Raw genomic sequence first — 23,537 nt, forward strand, 5'->3', positions numbered from 1 at the left:
CAACCGAGTGGTGATGAGAGCTAGGCCTGTGCTCAGGGTTACAGATGATGATGTAACCACATGTAGGCTCTGGGTTTTAATGGTTTGAGATGCACTCACTCTGGTCACTTTGGCCTGGGCATGAGTCCATTTGATTGTTGCTTTTTTTTTTTTCCTTCCCTAAATAAATATTTTTCTTTCTTTCCTTTTTTTTTTTTCCTTTTTCTCAAAAGGATCCACAGCTGGGTCTGTTAGGATATAGTGGTCTGTATTTGGTGTGAAAGCAGTCTGAGAAGAAGTAAACGGGAAAGGAAGTGCTATTAATTCTGTCATTTCTGTTGTACTGTTGCTTCATATTTTCACACTGTATTTGCATCATCTGATGCCTGGAAAAGGTTCTGTATTCAGAGTGCGCCTCCCTGACACATTAATGACAGTATTAACAGCTGCATGAATCTTTTGTGCATGCATGAATTGTTTGCTTCTGCCTGCCAGTTTGATGTAAACATTTATGTTTACATTTTTATTGCAATTTTCAATAATCTTTATTTGCATTGCATACCAACAATTTAATTTAGTTAGCTTCATTTATTTTTCCAAAGTACAGTCATGTGCTCCAACTAGCAATATTATAAACTAAATTACTTAAATGAAAAACATTTTTTTAAATATATTTCTCATACTTGGCATGCATTAACTGTATTTATTTGATTGATAATTATTGAAAATATTTAAATAATTATTAACATTCTAATAATTAATTAAATTAAAATTAAAACAATTAAATATTCTTCTAATTAATTATCAAATAATATTGGTAAAAATATTGCCTCTGACTCTTGTGCTCACACTGATGACTGAATACTGAGATGTTTTCTAGCAAACTTGTATGACGGCTCAATATTGCAGTGTATGTTTCTCCATGTTCTACCTGTGCTTACTTGAAGTAGCTCCTCTTCAGAACATTCAGTGTAAGAGGATATTTTATATTTTAGTCTCTCTCTTTGGTGTCGTGGGTCCAGCTGTGGTGACTGTGATGTTGTTTGTGAGGATTTTTGCTGTTCTGTGTTTATTGGGCCAGCTGGAGCTCTGGACCTGGCCTGCTCTTTCCTGGGTTTGATTTTACAGAAATAAATAAATGCCATGTTGAATTACATGTCGGCCATTACAATGTCCTCCGCTGCTCTGTTATGAGAGAGTGAGACAGTGAAAGAGAGAACAAGACAGAACTGGAGAATGAGATGGAGAATGACAGAATGAGATGGTGAACGAGAGAGATGGGGGACAGAGACGGTGAGAGACAGATGATCAGAACATCCTGAACGTTCTGCAGTTGGAGCAATATCCTCGTTAGAAAGTTCTTTATCCTACCTTTATCCTACCGTCTCTGTTTCTCTGTCTTTCTCTCTGTCTCATGCTTTCTTTTCATCTCCCTCTCTTTTGTTCCCGTTGTGTCCTTTCAGGCAGCGTGCGTTGTTCGAACAAATTTGAGCGTGTTAAGTGAAAGCCCTGAGTTGGCGGTGAGCCCGTGTTCTACGCTGATCAATCCCACGTGAGCGTCAGCGCTGCTATATTTAGGCCGAGCGTGTGCTCTTTTAGAAAGGGAGAGAGCATTCACACTGCAGCGAACGATAGATCCCATGAGAGAAATTCTTGTGTTACAGCAGCATGGTCAGTAGCAAGATGGTCAAGCGAGCCTGAATCTGTGATGTCATGTTCTTTTGAAGTAAACTTGCAGGAAGACAGCTGGTGTGTGTGTGTGTGTGTGTGTGTGTGTGTGTGTGTGTTGTGGGGGTGGGGGGGTTCGTAGGTGTTTATTGATCACATGTGCACATGTTAATTTAAAAGTAACTGAATTTGACAGGAGGTTGGCTTATAAAAAAATATTGTATTGGACAGCTATCAGTCGGCTGTGTGTTTTATGGAGGACCTGCCTTTTTTACACACATCACACAAACGGTTATGGATAATGTATATTTAGTTATACTTTATTCAGTTATTACACGCCCATAAGGCAATATGCAACTGGTTGGTCGATATCAGGCTTTGCGAAGTCTTAAATGCGTCTTTGTGCGCTGTGATGTTCTATAATATGTCTTGAAAAACGAACAAAACTGCACCAGTGAGGTTTTAATATTTAACGCCATATCATAATCACAATCTGGTGTGTTGGGGGTTTTTTTTTTTCTTTTTTTTCTCCATTTTGCACAAAAGACTTTTCAGTTTTGGTGTGTGAGTGAAATATGTAAGCACTGATGTAGCCAGTGTAATATTATATTTTATTAATACGTCACATATTATCAGCCTGCCTACATTCTACATAAATAATATAGAAAATAACGTGGTATAAAGAGAATATATTCTGCTTATTGATGATGATGTATTCACTAAATATGCTCATTGCACGGTGTGTAACATAAATGGTAGCTTATTGGGTGTATAGGGCACCAAATATTAAGTATAATGACATTTAAAATTCAGAGAATGAATGACTCCAAACATAGATATAATAGTTTGTTTATAAATCAGTCAGCTCCATGTTTATACAAATAGTGCGATAACGTCTGATTGCTAGGTTCTCATATGTATATCGTGTATCTAAACAGCTACAGTTTAGCCATAGCGTTCACGATTTTAACTGTTGCTATGGTGATATGGGGGAAGCTATGAATTTCGGCTTTTTTCAGGTAAAGTAGCAATCAGACTAAACAAGAATAAAATTCACGTAGCGGGAAAAAAAAAACAGTTCACTGACGGAAAGGAGACAGGACGTGAAAAACATACAGTTGCTTCTAATTGCGGTTACTTTCAATTCCTGCCAACTTTATTTCAAATTCGCAAGCCTCAGTCTTGTGAGCCAATAGGAGACAAGTGGGCGGGACTGTTATTGTTGCTAAAACAATAGAGGAGTTGCTTATTATTAAATATACATTTGCCTCGCTGTTTCCTTACTTTTGCTTGGCAAACATCTGGAAAAAAAAAATAGCAGTGTCTTCCACCAACATACGCTAGTGCTATTTTTTTCCGCCTGCTAGGATTTTCTTGTTAGTGATGTTAGCACCTGTGTATATGCTGTGACTTCTGCCAAAACTTCCCCTTTGTTCCTTCTGCGTGTTACACGAGAACAGAGTTTTAGCGTCCTGGAGGACATCTTTACCGAAAAGCCATGTTTAGATTTGGAAGGAGGTTCTGTGGCTAAGTGCAAGAGAGATTCACCAGGTTTTTGCAGATAATAATGTTGTTGTTTGTTGTTCAGACTGAGCTCTGTGATTTCTCATGTAGGAAATAAACACACTCATATGCGCTTACTCTTATCTTGGCAGCTTGCCAAAGAGGAGAAACCAACACACTTTCACGCACTTTCCTGATCAGCTGCCTGAGTTCAGAGCAGATTGTGTGTGTGTGTGTGTGTGTGTGTGTGTGGCTGGCCCAGTGCCAGACCCTAGTGTGGCAGGAGGGGGAGAGGGTGAGAGGAAGTGTGAGGTAATTGCTCCATACCTGCCAGCCTGCTGCACTATGCTCTGGGGATCCTGTCACAGCGTCACGCTTTCAAGAGTTTTGACACACACACACACACACACACACACACACACACACACAATTATAACTGTCCTCTCAAGGCTTGTGCCATTCAGCATTAGAGCAACATGGTCCATTCCAAAACCTGCCAGTTTGTATTGATGCATATGCCATTGTGTGTGTTTGTGTGTTTGTGTGTGTGTGTGTGTGTGTGTGTGTGTGTGTGTGTGCATGCCCAAGGGGGTGTCTAATGAGAAGACCTGGTGGTTTTCACACTCCTTGCACCCAATCAGCTTCTGTCAGGTGCTCTGTGTGTGTGTACGTTTGTGTGTGTTTGTGTGTACGTTTGTGTGTACATGTCTGCTGGGAGATGTAAAGCTCACCTGTCAGTGTCACCCCCCCCCCAACACACACACACGCGCCTTTTGTTTACCCAAACCCCTCCTTCATAACCCCCTCCACATAGAAAACAATGAAACGTCTGATAGCTCGTAGTTTATTCAGTGTTTTGGCAGTGTTTGGATTTTTCTAGGCTGAATCTGAGTTCTGTGGATGTGTGTGGATGTGTGTGGATGTGTGTGGATGTGTGTGGATGTGTGTGGATGTGTGTGGATGTGTGTGGATGTGTGTGTTGGACTATATAACTTTTCTTTACAATTTTTGGGAACCAGTCTTGCGTTTTGAGCACTGAAATGTTTATTTAGCATTTTTGGAAGGAGTCTCCAGTGTCAGCACTTTGTAACAGTCAGACGTAAAGCTGTAACTTTAAGTTTTCCGAAATGTGAATGTTGTTGGGACAGATGATGTTGCAGTTTTTCGGTAACAAGCTGAATTTCTTTCTGCTATTACACAAGCGATAACTTTGTTTTGAGGACATTCCACAACATTGAATGTAACTGTAAATGGATAATAAGTATGTAGTCTTGTTCTTTAAAAAATAGAAAGTGTAGTCATTGGTAAGTTGCTGTGGTGTAAGAGGAATAAAACACTCAGGATGTTAACTCATTAACTACTAACTCCAGCTTATGATGCCATCTCATTGTTGATTATTTTCACTGTCATGTCTTATTCTGTAGATATTATTTCACTATTCCGATACTGTTGTAAACTTTCAGAGATTATATCCAGGCTCTGCTTTAATACTGATGCTTTTTAGGGCCTCTTTATTGTGATAAAGTGGAGAATGATCTATTTCTTATCCTCATATCCCATGATCCCCACATGTTACTCCCACACTTGGGAATGCAGCAAGAATATCCAGATGTATACAAGACTTTTTCTTTAAGGCCTAATATGGCTGTAAACTTGTTTTATTGATATGTTATATAAGCACAGTTTGTTTACAATTTATTGTAGCATTTTTTTGCTCTTTCTGTCAATAAATTTTCCCATTTAATTGCATTTCTCATGGCTTTACTTTTTCTTTATGGTGCAAATCTCAGGTTAAAAAAAATCTCTCCCTAGAATATTAGTTTCAGAGAAGGCTAAATTTGTAGAAAATAAGTGTCTTATGTTCAGATTGCACCATGTCTATGAGGTGTCTTCAGGATATTAGTTTTGTCTGTTGAGCGAGAACGTTAACGTCTGTACTTTCATCGTTGACTTTTATGTTTTTTGACACTACAAAGCTCGCCAGCGTTTCAAAGACAAACTTGGCAATGCTTTCCTGACAGGCTGAATATGAATCTCACTTACCATTATTGCTCTTTTGAGTCCACACACTCTTAAATCTGTCTCAGATGTGTCTGCAAACTGCTGGCTCTTTTGCTCTCTGGACAATTTGAGTGTGTCAAAAACGCTAACCACTAATGAGGCTTGTTTAATCCTCGATCTCATCAGTGCAGTGCCAGACCTGGCTGAAACTGTGTGTGTGTGTGTGTGTGTGTGTGTGTGTGTGTGTGTGTGTGTGTGTGTGTGTGTGTGTGTGTGTGTGTGTGTCTCACACACACGCCTCTCTAATCTCCTTGAGCTCTGTCGTGTCTCCTGCTCTCTCCTCTCATTGCCAAACGTTCGTTTCCATGCTTGCTTTATGAGCCCAGCGCTTGCTAATAGATTCCTCGCACAGTTATCTACACTGATAAGATGGCAGTAATTAGTTTTGCTGTGAGGTGAAAACCTTTAGCCTGAGTTAAGTGATTTTATTTCTTTCTCACTATTGGAATCATTTAGCTTGTGTCCCAAATGTTAGAAGTCATTTTTTTACTCAGCATTATTACTAGAATGGCAGCCATTTTGAGAAACACTAAGAGCACAAACACTAATACTGATACCAATAAAATTCAGTCAGTCCCTATTAATTTTTAGTCTGTATTGTTTAAAGCTGTAGAGTGAGCTGCATTTATTTTTTATTTTTATTTTTTTTTGTCCTGTTTGTTTATGCTAGTGCCTTCTGTCAGGATTTAGCTGAGTAAACAAAATTGCTAGTCAGCCAAATTACTAGCATGCTCTTAGCTAGCTTTGGAATAGCTACAGCACTTTTCAGGTTTTCTTTTCTCTTCTGTTACACAGTGTCTGTGTACATTATGTTTGATTTATTTTAGCTTTCTCCCTCACATGTTCGTATTAATTAAAAATAAAAATGTTACCAACCTACATGCCTAGCCCGTCATACAGTGAGTTTTAAAGCTACCACACATGCTAATGGACAGAATAGAAAAAAAATTATCTCATACTCATTTTGAAGAATGAATATTCCATGTTGTCCTCTCTTACACCTCAGAACTCCTCTTCTTTGCCTTTTAAAATGTGTTTTCTCTAGGTATAACATGTATAACTTGTGACCCCATTTCTAAGATCATTCTCACCATAGTTATTTTCTTTAATCTCAGGGCTATTGTTGGAGGATCTTCCTCGTATATTCTGACATGACTGTTATAGAATTCAGCCAAGAGCGTATTTGGATCATCATGTATAGAGTTGAAAAGTAATAATCTTAAAAGAACGCTGACTCACAGAATCAAACAGTGTAAAACCGGCTTAACTTCGATGGAGGCGAGCATATAGCTATGCCTTGCTGGGACAATCTGACAGATCTCCAGATCAGTCCTTTTAGATCAGTCCAACACACCCTGATGTCTTTATGTTTAAATTGTTAGGTTGTTAACAGCTGTTAGTAAAAACCAGGCCCTTGCTCCTAACACCTGTTTCTTGCTCTCATAAGCATTGCTTAAATTATGTTCGCTTTATTGAACATCTCTTTGCATGCTTAATAATTAGCCTTGTGTTATGAAGCTGGAGGAAGTGCTACTGCTTAGAAGAAGTGATTAAAAACCTCTTATTTATAGGTTTAAACACTTAGAAATGCATCAGAGATGACCAATTATTGGATCCTATCCATCACTGGTTTTCTTTCAAGAACAAAAAATACATGTCCCTCTATCAGGAATTCAGAAAATCCAAGAAAATATGGAAATGTGCCAGTGTGGAAGTTAGAATTATGTTGGAAAGGCGTCTCTGGTGACCCATGAGTGAGTGACCTTTAGTTAGAGCAAATATAAACATATGGCTTCGGTGGCTTATGACATTAAATTAGATTAGAGTTTCATTGCTTGCTAGCCATATTAGCCACAAAGTTGTGGATAAGTTTAAAAATGTATATTTTTGCTAAACTTTTACTTATCTGCCAGAGAACCACTGTTAAACCATTAAAATCCTTGAGCAAGTCCCCTAACTCCTTGCTTCCTAAGATCTGTGCTTGTTTAGTTTCTACCTCAGTTGTAAGTCGCATTAGATTATTCCACCTGTCAAACTGAATGACTTGACTAATATTAGCTGGCTTCATTTTACTCTTTCAGTGATGATCGGTGTTTAACAGGAGCACAGATTCATCAGGTTGTGGCTTGCAGATTAAAAAAAAAAAAGGCTTTTGTTTCTCGTCTTGTAGCTGCACTGGAACTGCTACATTAATGAAAGACACTTTGTTCATGTAAGCAAGGTGGGAGACATTTTGGCACGAACCAGGTGCCATATTGGATTCACCTTCTCTTGTGATGCGCACATGTTGTGCGTGATGACACAACCACATGTTCTTGCTCATGGCTTCTGTGAAAAACGCTTCATACTGAGAATCTTTATGATCGGTGTTAGGGTGCATAGAAAGGAAGTGTGTGCTTACAGATGGGAAGTTGGCATCAGGATTCTGTTCCCTTTTAGAAAGAATGTGTCACTGTATTTCTGTGCTTTAAAATAACAGAAAAAGCAATAATTAAATATAAAGTCTGCAAGAAAGCTACCAAAAATGAAGCCATTAGAATAACTGTCATATTTGGTACTAGATAGAAGGGTGGTTCAGTACACGTACAATATCCGTGTATGCTTCTGATCCCAACTCTCCTTTATTGTTAACTAATGAATTGTTATGTTTGTTTGCAGGACGACAGCGATGGGATCCCCTGGTCGGAAGAGCAAGTGGTGCGGAAGGTCCTCTATCTCTCGCTGAAGGAGTTTAAGAGTGCGCAGAAACGGCAGCTCTGTGACGGCCTCAGCGATGGAGCCAAAAGCCCAAATGGTGAAATCACACTTCTGTCCAATCTCACTACTATTATCCAACTCTAAGTTCAGACTCCCAATGCGATCACACTGCCTCCATCATTTCCATAGTAAGAACTTACACACGTACTTGTGTTGTGGACACCCTGCAAAGATTTGTGTAATTGTTCAATGTGTGAGGAGAGGTTTATTTAGCATTTTTGGAAGGTGTCTCCAATGTCAGGGTTTTGTAACATTAACTACAAGAGAGGAAAATCAGAAACGTAAGTGATAACAAGAATTAAATTGATTCGTTCCACAATATTGTTCCGCAACATAAAATGGAACTATAAACTGAAAAAGTATAATGGCACACTCCCAAGTGTTTTATTCCTTACTCATTGCTTAGTCCTTTTTCATTATAGTGTTTATTATCATATAGTTACATGAAGCACATCTGACTGATAGAAGGAGGTGGAACATTGCTATTTATATAGTCGATATGAACATTCAACCTTATTGTTATTGTCATTATTTTGCTGATCATGTGAATTCTTGTTAATTAAATACACACCGTGGTGTTAAAGTGATGGTGACGATGTGCTCACCAGTCAGCTCCACCAGTCAGCCACAGCCAGGCAGCATCGTGTTAGCAGAGGATCAGTGTCAGATCTGATTTCCTCCTGCATCGCCGTAGGCTAAACCGCGGAAATATAATAACAGGGTTTCACTGAGATGTCCTCCCACTGCTCTCGCTACTGAGCATGAGTGTGTGTTTAAGAGGGGGCGTGGCTCAGTGGCAGGGCGCAGACAGTGATAGACAGGTGCTCCTGTTTTTGCGAGAGTGGAGAGGAGTGAGTGCAACAGTGGCTGTCACTCTTCATTTTCCTCTCAGTCACTGCGAGTCCTGCACTCGACCTGTAATCACCGCCTGTCTCTGTCCACTTCTCTTTGTCTCGCTCTGCCTCTCAGCTTGTCTCTGTCTCACTTCCCGTGACAGGCTGGTTCTACACATTTTAGCAATTATTGTGACTTTCTCAAATCTGTTCTTCTTCTTTAGAGAACTGTTCTTCTCTTGTCCAATTTTCTCTTCCTGTTCCTCTTCCTCTTTCAGCAGAATTAATGCAGAAGTGTCTCAGTTTCTTCTTTAGTGACCAGAAGGTCGTGAGTTCAAATGCCAAGACTGCTAGAAATGCCATGAGCTTGGCTCTTTACCCTCAACTGCTTATATTTCTGTTTGGAGTGGATTCTTCCTCTTCCTTGGTGAATAAAAATGCCACATCAGCTTAAACTAAACGTTTTGGTCCTCTGATCTAGACAGCTATCATTTCACAGCTTTACATTTTTGAGTTTCATGGTCTGAGCAACGTGGCATTGGTTTTCATTTTAAAACAATCTGAAGAACTCAACAAATACAACTTGTTCTTGTTCCAGTACAACTTTAAACTCCTCCTTTTTAGGCCACAGTGTTTTAAAGGATCGTTTGAAGCAGCCATGTAGAAGAAAACATTTTTATGAACAAAACCGCTTGTTTTAATGAGCTCTGTTTAATTATTTATTTACTTGGTCTGTGGTTGTCAGAGAGCCGGTTTCTGCTTTTCCATGGTAAGGTGTGTGCAAGTAAGGCTGTGTAAGGATTGGCACCAGTGATTCTGCAGTTAACGTGCTGCATTGATGTACATTCAGTCGCATGAGCAAGCTCCTTGACCCTGAACTGCTCAGCTCTAAGCTTGGAATGCTTTGAATAAAAGTGTCAGTTGAATGAATAAACGAAGATGCGCTCAGTTACCACTGTAAAGCTTGGATTACAATCAACCAAACATTTACACTTTTAAAAACTATTTTAAAGGGTTTCCCTTGTGGAGTTGACATTGGCCCTCTGATAGTCCTGGGGGTTATATTCTAATAACAATAGGCAAGTTTCCATCAAGGTTCCAGAACCTTCTAAAGTACTGAACGCTTCCCAAATGAACTACATAAATCCTTGACAATATGGGGGGGTTTATGTTTTGTAACTCAATTTATTAATTCATCCTCAGTAACCGCTTTGTCCTAGTAGTTAGGGATCGTGGTGGATCCGGAGCCTATCCTGGGAACACTGGGCATACGCCCTGGATAGGACTCCGGTCCATCTCATAGCCAGTTCACCTACTGACATGTTATTGGGAGGTGGGAGGAGACCAAAGAACCCGGAGGAAACTCGCACAAACATGGGAAGAACATACAAAACTCCATATAGACAATAACCCAGTCAAACCGGGGACCCTGGAACTGCACCAGTGTGTCATCATTACACGAAATGCATGATGGATTTGCAATTTTAGTATATGATTTAAAAAAAAATACAGTGAACATGGAAGTGATTTGAAGTTGTTCTTGTTTTTTTGCATTGTAGCTTAAATGAGGTTGACAATAACATTTTATAAGATTTATTTATAAAACACATTAAAACAACTCGGAGTGCTGTACGTTGAATAAAATGGTACAAGAAAAAAAATATATATATATATAAAACAATAAAACTTTCAAAATGATAAACACAAACTAGCTGGATTTGTGTTTTTGCACTTCATGAATTTTTTTTTTTTGGCACTGCAGCTAGAAGCGTTTACAAAACTCACCCTCTAAACTCTCGTTAACCTTTTTTTTTTTGTTGTTGCTGTTAAAGAAAATGGAAACATGGCAGAAATGTTCTTTGCTGGTCATCCCATGCCACTGATACAAAACAAACAGCAAGGTTTAGTACAGTAAGCTCCACCAAATAGTTCCTGATCTGTAGAAAAGTACCTGGTCTAGAGCCAGAAATAAATTCGAGGTAAAAGCAAGGTATAAATCTGAATTGGAGTGCATTAAAGACTGTGGCTGATACGCCATGCTACAAATTTTTACTGTTCCGCTGTTTACAGTTATAACCACTCACTCTCTCCACGCTGGCACTGTGCAGTCTGATATAAAAGCAGCTGGTGCAACGCCGTGCTGAATGTAGGGCATGCATGAGTCTCTCCTTTGCTTTGCTCTGTCTTTAGTAGCCATTTTGGCTCGAGTGGTTCTGCTTTTCTGTATCTTTAGTTGAAATGTTTTGTCCCCGGAGAGCGGAGAGCCGCTCCGGCCGGTTTGAAGTGCAGCCGTGGTGGTCTCGTCTTTTTACAGCCTTTCATGGATGTTTTACAGAAAAGCTTAATTTGATCGCTCTCTTTGACTTGTTTGTTTAAAGGCTGACTGATGATTTGAAAAAGGACTCGGGGAGGGGGGGTGGGTGTGGGGGAAGTTTGGGTTAACTGAAGCGAACGCTAATCTTTTAGAAAAACACGTCGGGTTGAGTGGTGATGACAAAATAAAGCCACTTGGATATATGATTCATATCCTAGTGTGCAGTTTAGAGTGTTTGGAGATCCAACATATTTCACACAAAAGTGGGTCATATGATTTGTCTGTTCGCTGAACGTAAGCAAAATCTGACATATAAAAAACAAATATGAGCACTGGGGCGCTGAAAATGATGCAGGCTGAAAATGACACTGTTTCTTAGTAATTTAGATAGCGATAACATTATGAGAAGCAAAGCAGAATAAAGTTGACATCAAGCAGTCATGTGTGTGCATGTGTGTGGCCTCTACAGACTATTAACACTCTTTAGCAGATCTATAAGCCAGATGCTATTATATGAAAGACCACAGTGCTGACAGTGTTTAGCGTGCGTGTGTACGTGAGGGCACATGTGTGTCTGAAGCTCCAGAGACCCAACCTACCGCAGCGAGGTGTGTGTGAAGGCTCACAATGACACACTGCGGTTTTGCTCTCTTCCCAAACAGTCGGCTGCCTGGGCTTGCTTCATCCGCTCTCCTCTACAAACAGGTTCTTCATCAAGGCTGCCACTTAGAACAACCAACGCTGCCGTTCTGTCTCTCTTTCATCCTCTCCTCTGTTATTTATCTGCCATTTGCAGTCTCGTGGCTTTTGCTTCCTGGTTCTGGTTGTAGTATGTGTGCCATGTTGGTCATGGACAGACCTGGTGTTTTACCATCTGTTGATTTGAATGCTGATGCTGTTGTTAGATCCGGCATCATGTTAAAAAAAGAATAAAAGGAATATAAATAACATAAAGAATAAATACATAAAAAATATAGGAAAATAATAAACAACAGGGTGGTGTGATGCAGCCCTACATGAAGTTAGAGTTACTGTTACAACCTCATAATTGATTATGTTCCAACAATAGCATATCATGAAGTGTTTTATTCCTCGTATATCACATTTATATCATGCTAAGAATTTTTAAGTCATTAAGGAATGTCATGCTTTTAATCCATTTATATTTAGATTGTGGACTGTCTACAAAACAAGTTAGCTCATCGCTTACATTCGTAGGTCTAAACAGTCGTTCCCTCGCCAACCTCTCTTTAGACAAAAAAAAATGCAGCTTGTCATGTTATTGAGTCTCCTCCTTAAGACTTTCAGTATCAGGAAAATTAAAGTTACTGTCACTGGAAACTCCTTCCAAAAAAAAAAAAACATGTCCTCACCGAAAACTTCTACACACTTTTTTAAATCAGTTTATGTGGAGTGTCCAGTATACATGTCCCTGTGTTAGCTGCTGCTTTAATAAAGAAAGCTTATTAGAATGAGTGCATTAATATAAACCCGTGACTTGCCTTATAGTCAGTACTGTCGGAGCTGCTGCTGTTCAGCACCTTCTGTGGGGCTATAAGGGCAGTTATGTGACACTCTCTGTCTCTTTCTCTCTGTGTGTGTGTGTGTGTGTGTGTGTGTGTGTGTGTGTGTGTGTGTGTGTGTGTAGGTTCTCTGTCGAGTGTCCAGCTCAATGGTTCTGGCTCTAAAGGAGGACGCAAAGAGGACGACTCTCGCTCACAAAGCACGGATGGAGGGAGCGAGTGCTGGGAGGATGGACCGGCTAAAAAGAGGTGAAACGACTCAACACACTCGCTCACACACACACGTACACGGGCACACACGCACACGGAGGCTAATGTGGCCCAAATCAGACTGTGTTCATATATCTCCTGCTTTTTTTTGTCTGTCTTTCTCAAAACGAGTCAAGTAGTGAGTGTGTTTGAGCAGAATGGGGAGTGTGTTCCAGCTAAAGCACTGAGTCTATCTGCAGAACAAAGAGCAAAAGCGTGATTATCAGTGAGGCGATTAAATCAATATCTTTACTATATAAAAGATACTGAGAATTAGAAAGCCTAAATCTAAATGAGAGGAAAAGCCGACAGTGAGAACTCAGATCCTCGCTGTGTGACCCATACATTCCTCCCATAATTCATTTCTTTCTTGGCGATTGGTTCTGATAGCCGTTTGGAGCTGCGCACCGTGCTTATTAGCGAGATAATGATAACACGACTGCTTCCACAATAGAGTTGTCATTTGGGGGATCAGAGGGCTTTATAATAAGCACTCATTCTTTGAAATTAATTTTCATTTCTTGTCACTTTTAATTAGTCTCTTTAAGCCATGCTTAGTATTTGTTTGAATTAATAATTAAAGAGGAAGGGAAATGAGATGTGTTCGTGTACAGTGTGCAATTAACTCTTTGCCATGTTTAATTTTTTTGTAGAACAAATGCGCCAAGCCACTTAAAGGAGTAAAAGCAATTGCCTCACACAAGTAGTGTGTTTTTTCTTAATGTTTTTCAGGCAAATAAACAAGTACCTGAGGTGTAGTATGCCTTTAAAAAAAAAAAAAAAGTAAGTTTTTGAAATAGGGGGAAAAAATTGTTACTCATTTGGCCCAAGCACCAGGGTGATGCAGTCTCTATTCATTTTAAGAGTTATTTTTAACTCAATTGATTTTGATTTCTTTCAAGCCGTGCTGTGTGCCTTTTCACTGATTTGTGTGGTATCATGCCGTAAAACCAGGATAATGAAGCTGAATGCCTGAAACAGCCCAGTGACAAATCCCCAGCTCAGAATTGATCATGCTCAGTAACATAGTAAAATAAAATGCTGACTTATTAAGATTTTTTTAATGGGTGTGTTTGCAGATGACTCCTATTCTGATGCTCTCATTCAGCATGTAAGTGTGTGTACAGCCAGCTATGGACAAATGAGAAATTCATTATCTACCCCATCAGGCAAATGAAAGCTCCAATGTACTGCCCAGTCTCATGTTTTGGTTGTCTAGACTAATGTAATTTAATCCCAAACTGGTTATCAGGTTAAATCCATTAATGTCAGATAATTCAAATCAGTCAGGACTCAACTTTCTGGTTAGAGGAATGATGTGTAGAGACAGCCCTCATCCTCTCCTGATCATGCCTTTTTTTTTTTAGCTGCATCTTTATTTTCTCTCACCATGTGTTTAGCAGAGTTGTATGCCAGTTTTGCACTATGCTGTTCTGTATTGGTCACCGTTTCCCCGTCGCTGCATGTTGCTGATGCAGAAAAGTTTGCCATCTGTAAAGTTACTTTATTCTATTAGTGGAAAAAAGTTCCTATTGGTGACTAGAATGCATTTTCAGTTGAGCTCAGCGTAGTGCACTGGGTGGAGAGTACCATGCACTAATAGTGTGTTGCTCCACCCTGAAATGTATGAAACGACTTGAAAGTTGTTGACTTTACAAAAGTCAATAAAGCCTTTTTTTTTGTTCTCTGGACCCCTAATTGCATTATCAAAATCCTACTAGCCAATTATTTATTACATCTACTATACCTTCTCCTAAACAAAATAAATTAAAATGAGGTCTTTGAGGTGTTGGGAGCCACACAGAGTGTAAATATCCAAACAAACCATGTTAACCTTTGTCTGGTATGAAGCTACCCTGTCCAAAAGTGTGTCCCTTTTTCAAGGCTTATTCCTCATTTCCTTGATTCACACACCTGTCTTTACATTCTTTGTTCATTCTCGCTTGCTACAAGGACAAGACTATTGAAAGACTAATGCTTTGTCTACCAGGTTGTCTATATTAGCGTGATTCCCATGAAATCCCAAGAAAGCTCAAATAAAGAAATGTCTTTATATCCCTTTTTCTGTACTTGTCCTTACTTGCTGTAACGTAACTCACAAGCCCAGTGGAGCTTTAGTTATTCTAGCCAGAACTGCATTGGAGGTAGTACAAAGTTCTTAAAGATGTACTTGCACCCTTCCTTGTCTCCAGGAACAGAAGGAGTGTTTCTTTGATCTGAGTTTGTGTACTCTCAGGCACACTTATCTCAGAGGAAAGCCCATAGATGAAAAGAATTAGCCTCATGAAGCACCCATTCATCCAGGACACTCTTTATAACCACACACACACATGCGCACACACACACACACACACACACACCAACACATGCAGCAAACACCCAGGCCCAGTGAAGTGCCAGCTCTCCCTCTGAAGAGGGCTGAATCAATCTCCAGAGGGCTGCATGGGAACAAAAGTACCAAAACTGAGACACCGAATCAAAGGCAGAGCTGGCCAAAACACACACACAACCATCCAGACTACAGCAGATGTCCAGTCTGGCCCCCTCCTGGAAATCCATTCACCACTGCATGCTGTGTGTGGGTGCGTTTCAGTCTCTCAGGTAACATGTACTTACTTGTGGGCATAAAGCAGAGCCAGTGTGTACGGTTTGTCTGAGCGAGGATCAGCGTGCAACACCTGCCTGCAGTCCTACCTGTCAATTAATACTGCATGGCAATCTTTAATCAGAGCAATGCCCTCTAGACACCATCATTAAAACAGCGGTGAGAAAGAGAGACAGACGGAGAGGTGGGGAGAGGAAGAAAGACCGACAGAATGGGGGGGGAGAGAGAGAGAGAGAGACTGAGCTGGGATTTAAATAAGCACAAAGAGAGTGGGCTGCCGTCGCCACACTGTCAACAACAGCGGCTTTTTGCTCTTGAGTGCCTTTCTCTGCCTTTCATTAGAGTGGCAGCTCTGCTCAGCCCTAATGAGAGACCTGCTCACTTGGCGCTGTGTGCCCGTCTGTGCTTTACCACTTTTTTGTGGCCACCATGTGTTTGCTGCAGTTCTTCTTGGCTTGGCTATGTCCGATTGAGGAGGTGCCAGCGTCTCCTACACCTGGCTTGGGTGGAAAAACAGGAAAGGGAGGAAAGAGGGATGAAGAGAAGGGGAGTGGTGAGAGCACATCAAGGACCAGGTGCCAGGGTACCAGGTTGCAGGGAAAGGCCATGACGAGGCGGATGAGAGCAACGCTGTGTTTGCTTTCCCAGGCTTCTAAGAGATGCAGATCTTGCAGAAACTTTAGTTTGTGCCAAAGGCATAACTGACATTGGACTAAGGTCACACGTGGTCCCCATCGGACTGGCAGGAACTATGCGCCAAGGGCTTCTTTGGTTTGTCCTTGCTAGTTTGTTTGCCCACTTGAAATTCTCTCTCATGGTGAACATTGCTGGTATGCTTGTTTGCTTGCACTGTGTAGCTGGTGCCAAATCTTTTTCTAGTAGTTTGCCAATTTCAGAGCTCTCTTCGCTCTGTGTCCCTCCTCCTCAATTCCACAGTTGGTTTGTTTTTTGTTGATTTCGATGCACCCATTCAAGCAGGCGTGCAGCCATTGCCTATTTCTATGGCTACACAATGGCGCTATTGATTTTGCCGTAAATCCCTTTGGTGTCACGAATGCTGCATGCCGATCAGTGCGTTGAACAGTGTCAGGAATCGATGCTGGCTACAAAGACAGCGATTAGGCATGATTGCTCACTCTCAGTGGAGTAATGACTTATGCGTTTAGCATGCAGTGGGTCTGTGTGTAGTGGAGGGTGGAGGGGGTTGGCAAGGGTTAGCGTGAGAAACTGAGATCCAGGTATGCTGTTTGACACAATCCTGTTGAGTCACTGCCCAGGTACAGCTTTTTGGCTCCAAAGGATTGCTGAGTCACAGAGCAGGAATGTCCTTTGGTCGAGTGCTTAACTGAAGTGTTTGCTCTCAGGAGTCAAGGCTGTGGTGCATATCTGATCTTTAAAGGATATGGAGGGAGTGGAACAGGGTGCATTAAGATTGATATGCCATTGATGCACTGAAGTGTAGGAGTTAATTTCAAAATGACTTTGGGTGGTTGAAGACACATGGTCACCCACTTGTTGAGAAGAGGGTTGTTGAGCAACAAAGATTAAAAAAAAAAAAAAAAAAAAAGGTTTAAAAAAGGTTGAACATGCAATGTAATTTTTGTTAGTTTTACCTCAAACCCTTTCTTTGCGAAGGCTTTCTAATGGTATATAAAGCTATCATATGAAGGGGTTTAGTCACACCTATAGATGCTACAGGTCTGACCAAATTTCTCCTTTTGTGAGGTGAATAGGCATATATATACTTGTATCCTCTCTATGTAAAAGAAATGGAATGTAGTTCCTTTGTTCAGTACTGACAGAGCAAAATGTGACTCATTTGGCACATTACAAAAGTATGATTCCTTACGTCATTAAAATGATTTCTTACTCTGTTCTGGTGGCAAGCAGTATCGCATATGAATTGTACAATAGTCTACAGCAGTCCAAGATCTCTCCTGGCACCTCTTTGTTGTGCTGTTGTCCCAACATGCTTGTGTTACACTCCCAAGGGCTTGGGAACATGGGGCAGCCTGGAGCTGGATCTTTGTCAGCTTGTGGAAGTTATTAGCTAGCTAGTGAATCCAGAGAGAGGCAAGGCCAAGACTGAAAGGCTTGAGTGGTTGCACCTGTCTGAGCTATGGTGTCTTGTTTCATCATTAAACCACAGTCCATGGCCTATAAACAGTGATAGACATCTTAAAAGGGGACAGGGGATGGACACACAGACATTTATCGGCTTATTGGTCTCTCTTGCGCTTTATTTTTCTCCTGTTCTATCTACATCCCTCTTTGTCATTCTCACAGCTCCAGGTACCGTTCCAACCGCAGTATTCACAAAATTTAAGTGAATGTTCCACAAAGTCAGCAAAACAAAATGTGCATCTGTGTGTGTTCCCATCATCTACTGTTGTGCAAATATTCAGAAGAGGGCACAACAAGATGATCTAATCAAGTCTGTTAGCCAAAAACACAGTTCTGGAGAGACTAGAACATGTACTCACTAGGTCATCATTTATTTGAAAATATTAATTGTGCGTGAACCCAATTACTTAAAGAATTGCATATGTTTGGAACAGCCATGCAGACGTCTACAAACATTCCTTGCCTCTGACTTCAGCTTGCCTACCACTTTTCTTCCATCATGCCCTCACACAGTGTGGGTGAGTTATTGTGGTCCACCATATTTTATAAATGCAGGCACAAAGGCATGGTGGTGGTAAGATTGACTTAACGCCTTGATCTTTCCTGAATAGGTGTGTAAATAAAAGTAGCGTTCAAAGCCATTACTGAATAGTTACTCAAGTGCTTCTTTGTCCTTCTCTTAGAACTCATGGATAAAGTAGTCTTATACACCTGTAATTTTGAACAAGAGTATGTGTGACACCTGGGTGCTCAGTTTTGCTTGGCATCTGTGCCCTTTGTGGTCCCCCCACCAATGTCCTAGTATGTGGCAATGGGAGGGGGATGGGAAGTAAGGGGTCAAAAAAATGGGGTCACCTCTAGTGGTCTCGCTTGCTCAGACAGACAGAAAAGCAATAAACACTTCAGCTCTGGCAGCTGTGTTTACATTAAGCATCCACAGCCGGGTTCTCCTTGGGGAATGGTGTTAAAGTCACACTTATTTATTTCCAAGCAGGAGGTCAGCCTTGCTTTCTGGCTTGTCTTTACTGCATCAACACGAAATGTCTGTCCTGGGTTCCTCTCAGCACCTTTTTTTCTGAAGTCTGTTTGATACAGGAATTGGCTCTTGGTTGGATTTGTGAAAGCAACTTGAAACATAACTACTTGTATTCATGCATTTTTCTGTGGATAATTTTGTTCTTTTCTGTGTATTAGATAGATGCATTTTATCTCATATTATCTTGGGGTTGCTGACCCTAAAACCCTGTATACACAGTCAGGGTTTTGGACCTTCATTATCCTGTACAGAGTTAGGCCTACTGACCCTGCTGGACCAGTTCACCATAGCTTTGGGGGATTTTGACACTCAAGACAGTAAGTGGACGTATAGTAACCTACTTGACCCCATATCGAGTGTGGGTTATTGCTGCTGACCCTACGTAGTGTTAAGGTTTTGCACCTTGCTGACTGGTTTCAAAGCAGTGACCTCATATGGCATTGGGCTAGCTGACCTGATACAGTGCTCAGGGGTTTTTGGACTTTTGGACTTTGATGACCAAGTACAGTGTTAGTTTCTGGACCTTGCTGATCCAAGGGTTCCAGGTTGTAGGTTTTTGGATATCCTGACCCTCTATAATGTTATCAGGAGTCCCCAATGGAGTTCTGGGTCTTCTCTGAACCACTCCCAACACCCCCCCCCCCCTCCCCCAATATTGAACTGCTCTGCACGCGCATTGCTGCCTGTGTTTTGCACTCCTATGAGCCAGCTGCTCTATGCTGGCAGGCGCTGCAGGGAGAGTTTATCATGAACATGTGGCCCATCTGGAGCTGTTTAGCTTTAAGGGGAAAAGAGAAGGAAAGAAGAGAAAAAGAAAGACAGAGAAAATGAGAGAGAGTTAGACTGAGAACATCAGCCAGTAGCCGTGAACAAAATTTGTCGCTCTGCGCACTTGAAGACATTGTTGTCTTTTTGCCAATTGAATTTACAATTAACTGGGTGTCATGTCAGGGTAAGTGTAAACGAATCTCCTGTTTTCCATAGTGATAGCAAGCTGTATTAGGGACATGTCTTTCATGTGGTAGTATCATATTAACTATTCTCATCTGTATTTTAAAAAAGCTTCTTCTATATGAAGGCTTCTGTAGCCCGTAACCTGATATTGGTTGCTTTGCTGATACGTGCTGTGAGGATTAGAGATTCTTGGTCTATTCTTTGGCGATCATTTAATTTCAGAAGCTTCTTTGCTGTATGTTTTGACCATGTTAATGACCAGGCTGACATGGTACTGGTGTGCAGTTTACCCCTTGCGCAGGATGCCAAAGATGGGTGCATGAGCCTTGTTAATTTCACTGTGGAAAAAAATGGAATGGGGAAAAAAGCTAATGTTAACACTGAAACAAGAGGTTCGGCATTTCCCACAAAGAATTTAAGCCATTGCCAACCCTCCCTCTCTGAACCTCAAATAGCTTCACCCCCTAGGGTCGATCGGAGCCTGCCCTCTCTTCATCGCATCATCCATCTACTCACTCCACTCATTCATCTCACTCTCCCTCCCTGCGAGGCTCACCCCTGCTCCTCTCGTCTGCTGCTGAGATTAGGAGCGACTCCTGCAGATAAGGAATGCTTTGATACCCTGGGGCAGGACTGGAAGGGTCACATTGTTTACTCATGGTGCCTAAGCCAAGCTTTTGTTTGTGGAAGCCCCCTTGTCCCTATCCCTATCTCATGCTCTTTTAGACGAGCGTTAACCTCTGCCGATGACAGACGAACACACTGGAGTACTCGTGTGTGTCTCCGTCCTGCAAGTGCAAAGCTTCAGAGTGAGATTACATTACCAGAGACTTTGAGGTCTCTCCAGGACCTGCTTATGACCCCTTTTATTGACCAGGGGGATCAGTAGGGTTTGTTTGTGTTCTGAATGGTGAGATCACCTTTAACCCATTTAAGTAGGAGCCAATAGAATGAAGCATTAACCTCCTGTACGTAGCAATTTTCAAGCAAGACCAAAGTGTGTGCACGAACATGTGTTTCTTCATACACACATTCATGTATAAAAGCATGGGATTGTGCATGTGTCAGCTAGTGATGTACACCAGTGCTTGCAGTGAACTAGCTTTGGGGAAAACCGCAGATCACAGCAGCTGTTGCTTATAAAACGAGGTAACGTGAAGGTTATGAAAGCATTTCCTCCCCCCTCCTATCCTGTGTTTTTTAGCCGAGCGAGTCCAGGCTGCGCTGCTGTAGTTTTCTGGCGGATCCGAACTCCTGCTTTTCACTCCTGCCGCTACTCTCAGAGCAAATCAGTGATACAGAACAGCAACACGTGTAGAAACATCAGAGCGGCAGCACTTTGAAGGCTGAGGTGAAGGAGATTAGACTGGGATGAATAGGGACATCCTGTGGTAATCCCCCCTCCATCACCTCCTCTGCAGGTGCTCACCCACCTCTCTCAAACTTTTCCCTTTCCGTATTTGTTCCTTTCTCTCATTGTCAGAATATACGACCAGAAAGTTTCTTGTTCTTTGCTTCAAATTCTTTCTCTCCCCCTCCTCCTCTCTATCTCTCTGGAATCTTGGCCAGCTGTACTGAACTCCAGAGAGCTCCATTAGCCCTCTAACCCCATATCTCAGTCTCCTGATGATAAGGTGTTACTCGTTCAGCCTCAGCAGCACAAGATAGTGTGATGGCAAAAAAACGAGTCAGGCATGTATAGACTCGCAGAGCACCTCTGTTTCCATTTTTCTGGTGTAGAAATCAGGCCGAGCACTCCCTTGGCTCTCTTTCACCCATCACTCGTTCTTCTTTGCTGTCTTTCACCTAGCACTGTCATTCTCCTCTGCTCTCTTTAACCCAATGCTCTGCTTTTCCAGGACTGATTGGCACGGCGGGGTAAGGGGATCGGCGCCTTTCCCTCCCCCGTGATGATCTCAGCCTATTGTGGGTTTTTATCAATGTTGAATAATGCATGGCTCTGGCCTCCCATTAAACTCGCGCCATTGTGAGAGCCACTATCTGCCCCATTAAGGAGCACACAGGGCAGGAAGCTCAGTGGGGTTATTGGGTTTCAGGATCTTTTGCTCAGGATGGAAGAGAGAGAAAAGCTCCAGCGGAAGAGGGAAGTCTAGAGGAGCCAGTCGTTGGCTCCTTTAGTTCCGCTCCGGGGCTGAGTGGGTGATAGAGGAGAGGAGTAGAGGATGTGGTCAAGAAGGAGTGCACCCTCCTCCTTTTTGTAGTCTGATTTATAACCATATTACCTCCAAGCAGAGCCAGAGCTCTGTCTTTGCAGCACTCCAGCAGCGTTCCCTGGCGGCTTTACATTGGTGCCGACTTGCCATCTGCTGACCGAGCGCTGAGAAAATGTGCACTCCGCTGATTCAGTTGAACTGATTCGTCCCTGTGTACACCATGGTTGAACAGTTTGTGATTCATGAGCTTTTTAAACGCTGCCAGAAAAAAATGTGCATGATTAACTCTGTGCAAAGAATAATGGGTAAATAAGCAGCACTTCGACATGCTTCCTGCATTTTAGGCCCGTGTGGAGTCAGCTGCGCTAATCCGTCAGAATCATCCATGCTCTCCAGGCTCTTCATTTTCCAAACTGACCAGCGGTGAAAGGTGTGCCCTCATACTGCTGCGTCTTCCAACGAAGCTGTGGTTTCTGTTTCTCAGTTTTTCTGAGGTTCAGTTTGAAGCCAGTGGGGTTTCTTGTTCCATCTGCTTTTAATACAGTCTGCATGCTCAGAGTTTGAGTCCCGTAGATGTGGTCGGAGGTCAGAGTGAGACGTCTTGGGGATATCCCTCCTCCTGTGACTTCTCTGCAGGTGCTCGCTTGCCCATTTCTCTATATCTGTATATCTCCCAGTCTATCTGTTTTGCTGACTGCATGGGTACCACATAATATCTATTCACTGCATCACTGCAATTACCACAACAACAATTTGACCACATTTGACCTGTTTACTTGACTATAAACACAACTATAACCATTACACTCTAACAATAAAGGTCTTAGAATAAAGGCAAACATGGGAAGCTGTAATTATGCAGTTCTTGCTTTTTTTATGTACAATAAGAAGTAATTCCAGTTGTTTGCATTGTATTTTTGTGAGATCAGATACTGGTAATGTGTAACCACAAATTCTTGTTACATAAAGAGTATGAACCTTTTGACTGAAGAATTACAAAAATACGTGTTTTACGTAAGCCTTTATTGACTTCCCCAACAGCTACCCTCCATTATAAGTGAGTTTTGAGTAAAACAAACACATTTTTTTTTCAGTACAAGGAAATATCAGTTTTATGCCCTTGGTCACTGTGAAAAAAATTACAGATGCTGTTCATAGAAACTATATACAAAAAACTCAAAACAGTGAAACTCAACCAAATACAGTGAAGGATTCTGCCATAGTGGACCATCACTGTTGTGACTTTAACTAGGTTTTATTTTATTTAACAGCTTTCTTCTGTCTTGTTTGGTTTAAAGCTTGGTTCCTTTGATGTCTCTTGAAAAATTGCATCCATTGTACCTTTTGCTTCTTGAACACGGAGCTTAAATTAGATTTTAAACCTTCGTGAATTGCAGTCTTAAATGGTGTTGAGATGGGTAATATTTTATTAAGGCGCTTGGCCTCTGGCCCGGGCTTGTGGGGATGATTTGTTTTGAAGTGTTTATATGTGTGTGTTGGCTTGCACTTCAGCTCAGCTCAGTTTCCCCAAAATGTCTCTGACATTGTGATGAACTGTCAGTCGGCGTGTAATCTCTTGTGAAAAATAGCTGCTGGCTTTGTCCCCAGGGAAGATTTCTCTTCTCTCTCTGCCATTTGTCCACATTCCAGTGTCTGTCAACAGCCCAGAATTCTTCACTTATCCAACCTGCACAGCTGTGAGCCCCTCTCTCTCTCTCTCTCTCTCTCTCTCTCTCTCTCTCTCTCTCGTCGTCTCT

General features: G+C 41.6%; 1 protein-coding gene across 1 annotated transcript in view; it reads left to right on the forward strand.

The window, feature by feature from the left end:
- Positions 1-23,537, forward strand: part of jarid2b (jumonji, AT rich interactive domain 2b) — a 110,553-nt gene that overhangs the window by 49,514 nt on the left and 37,502 nt on the right. The window contains exons 2-3 of the mRNA XM_034301794.2: positions 7,870-8,005; positions 12,764-12,887. Coding sequence (XP_034157685.1) covers positions 7,870-8,005; positions 12,764-12,887 — 260 coding nt within the window. The remainder of the gene's footprint in view (positions 1-7,869; positions 8,006-12,763; positions 12,888-23,537) is intronic.

Source organism: Pangasianodon hypophthalmus, chromosome 29 (genome assembly GCF_027358585.1).
Source record: "Pangasianodon hypophthalmus isolate fPanHyp1 chromosome 29, fPanHyp1.pri, whole genome shotgun sequence".
Lineage (NCBI taxonomy): Eukaryota > Metazoa > Chordata > Actinopteri > Siluriformes > Pangasiidae > Pangasianodon > Pangasianodon hypophthalmus.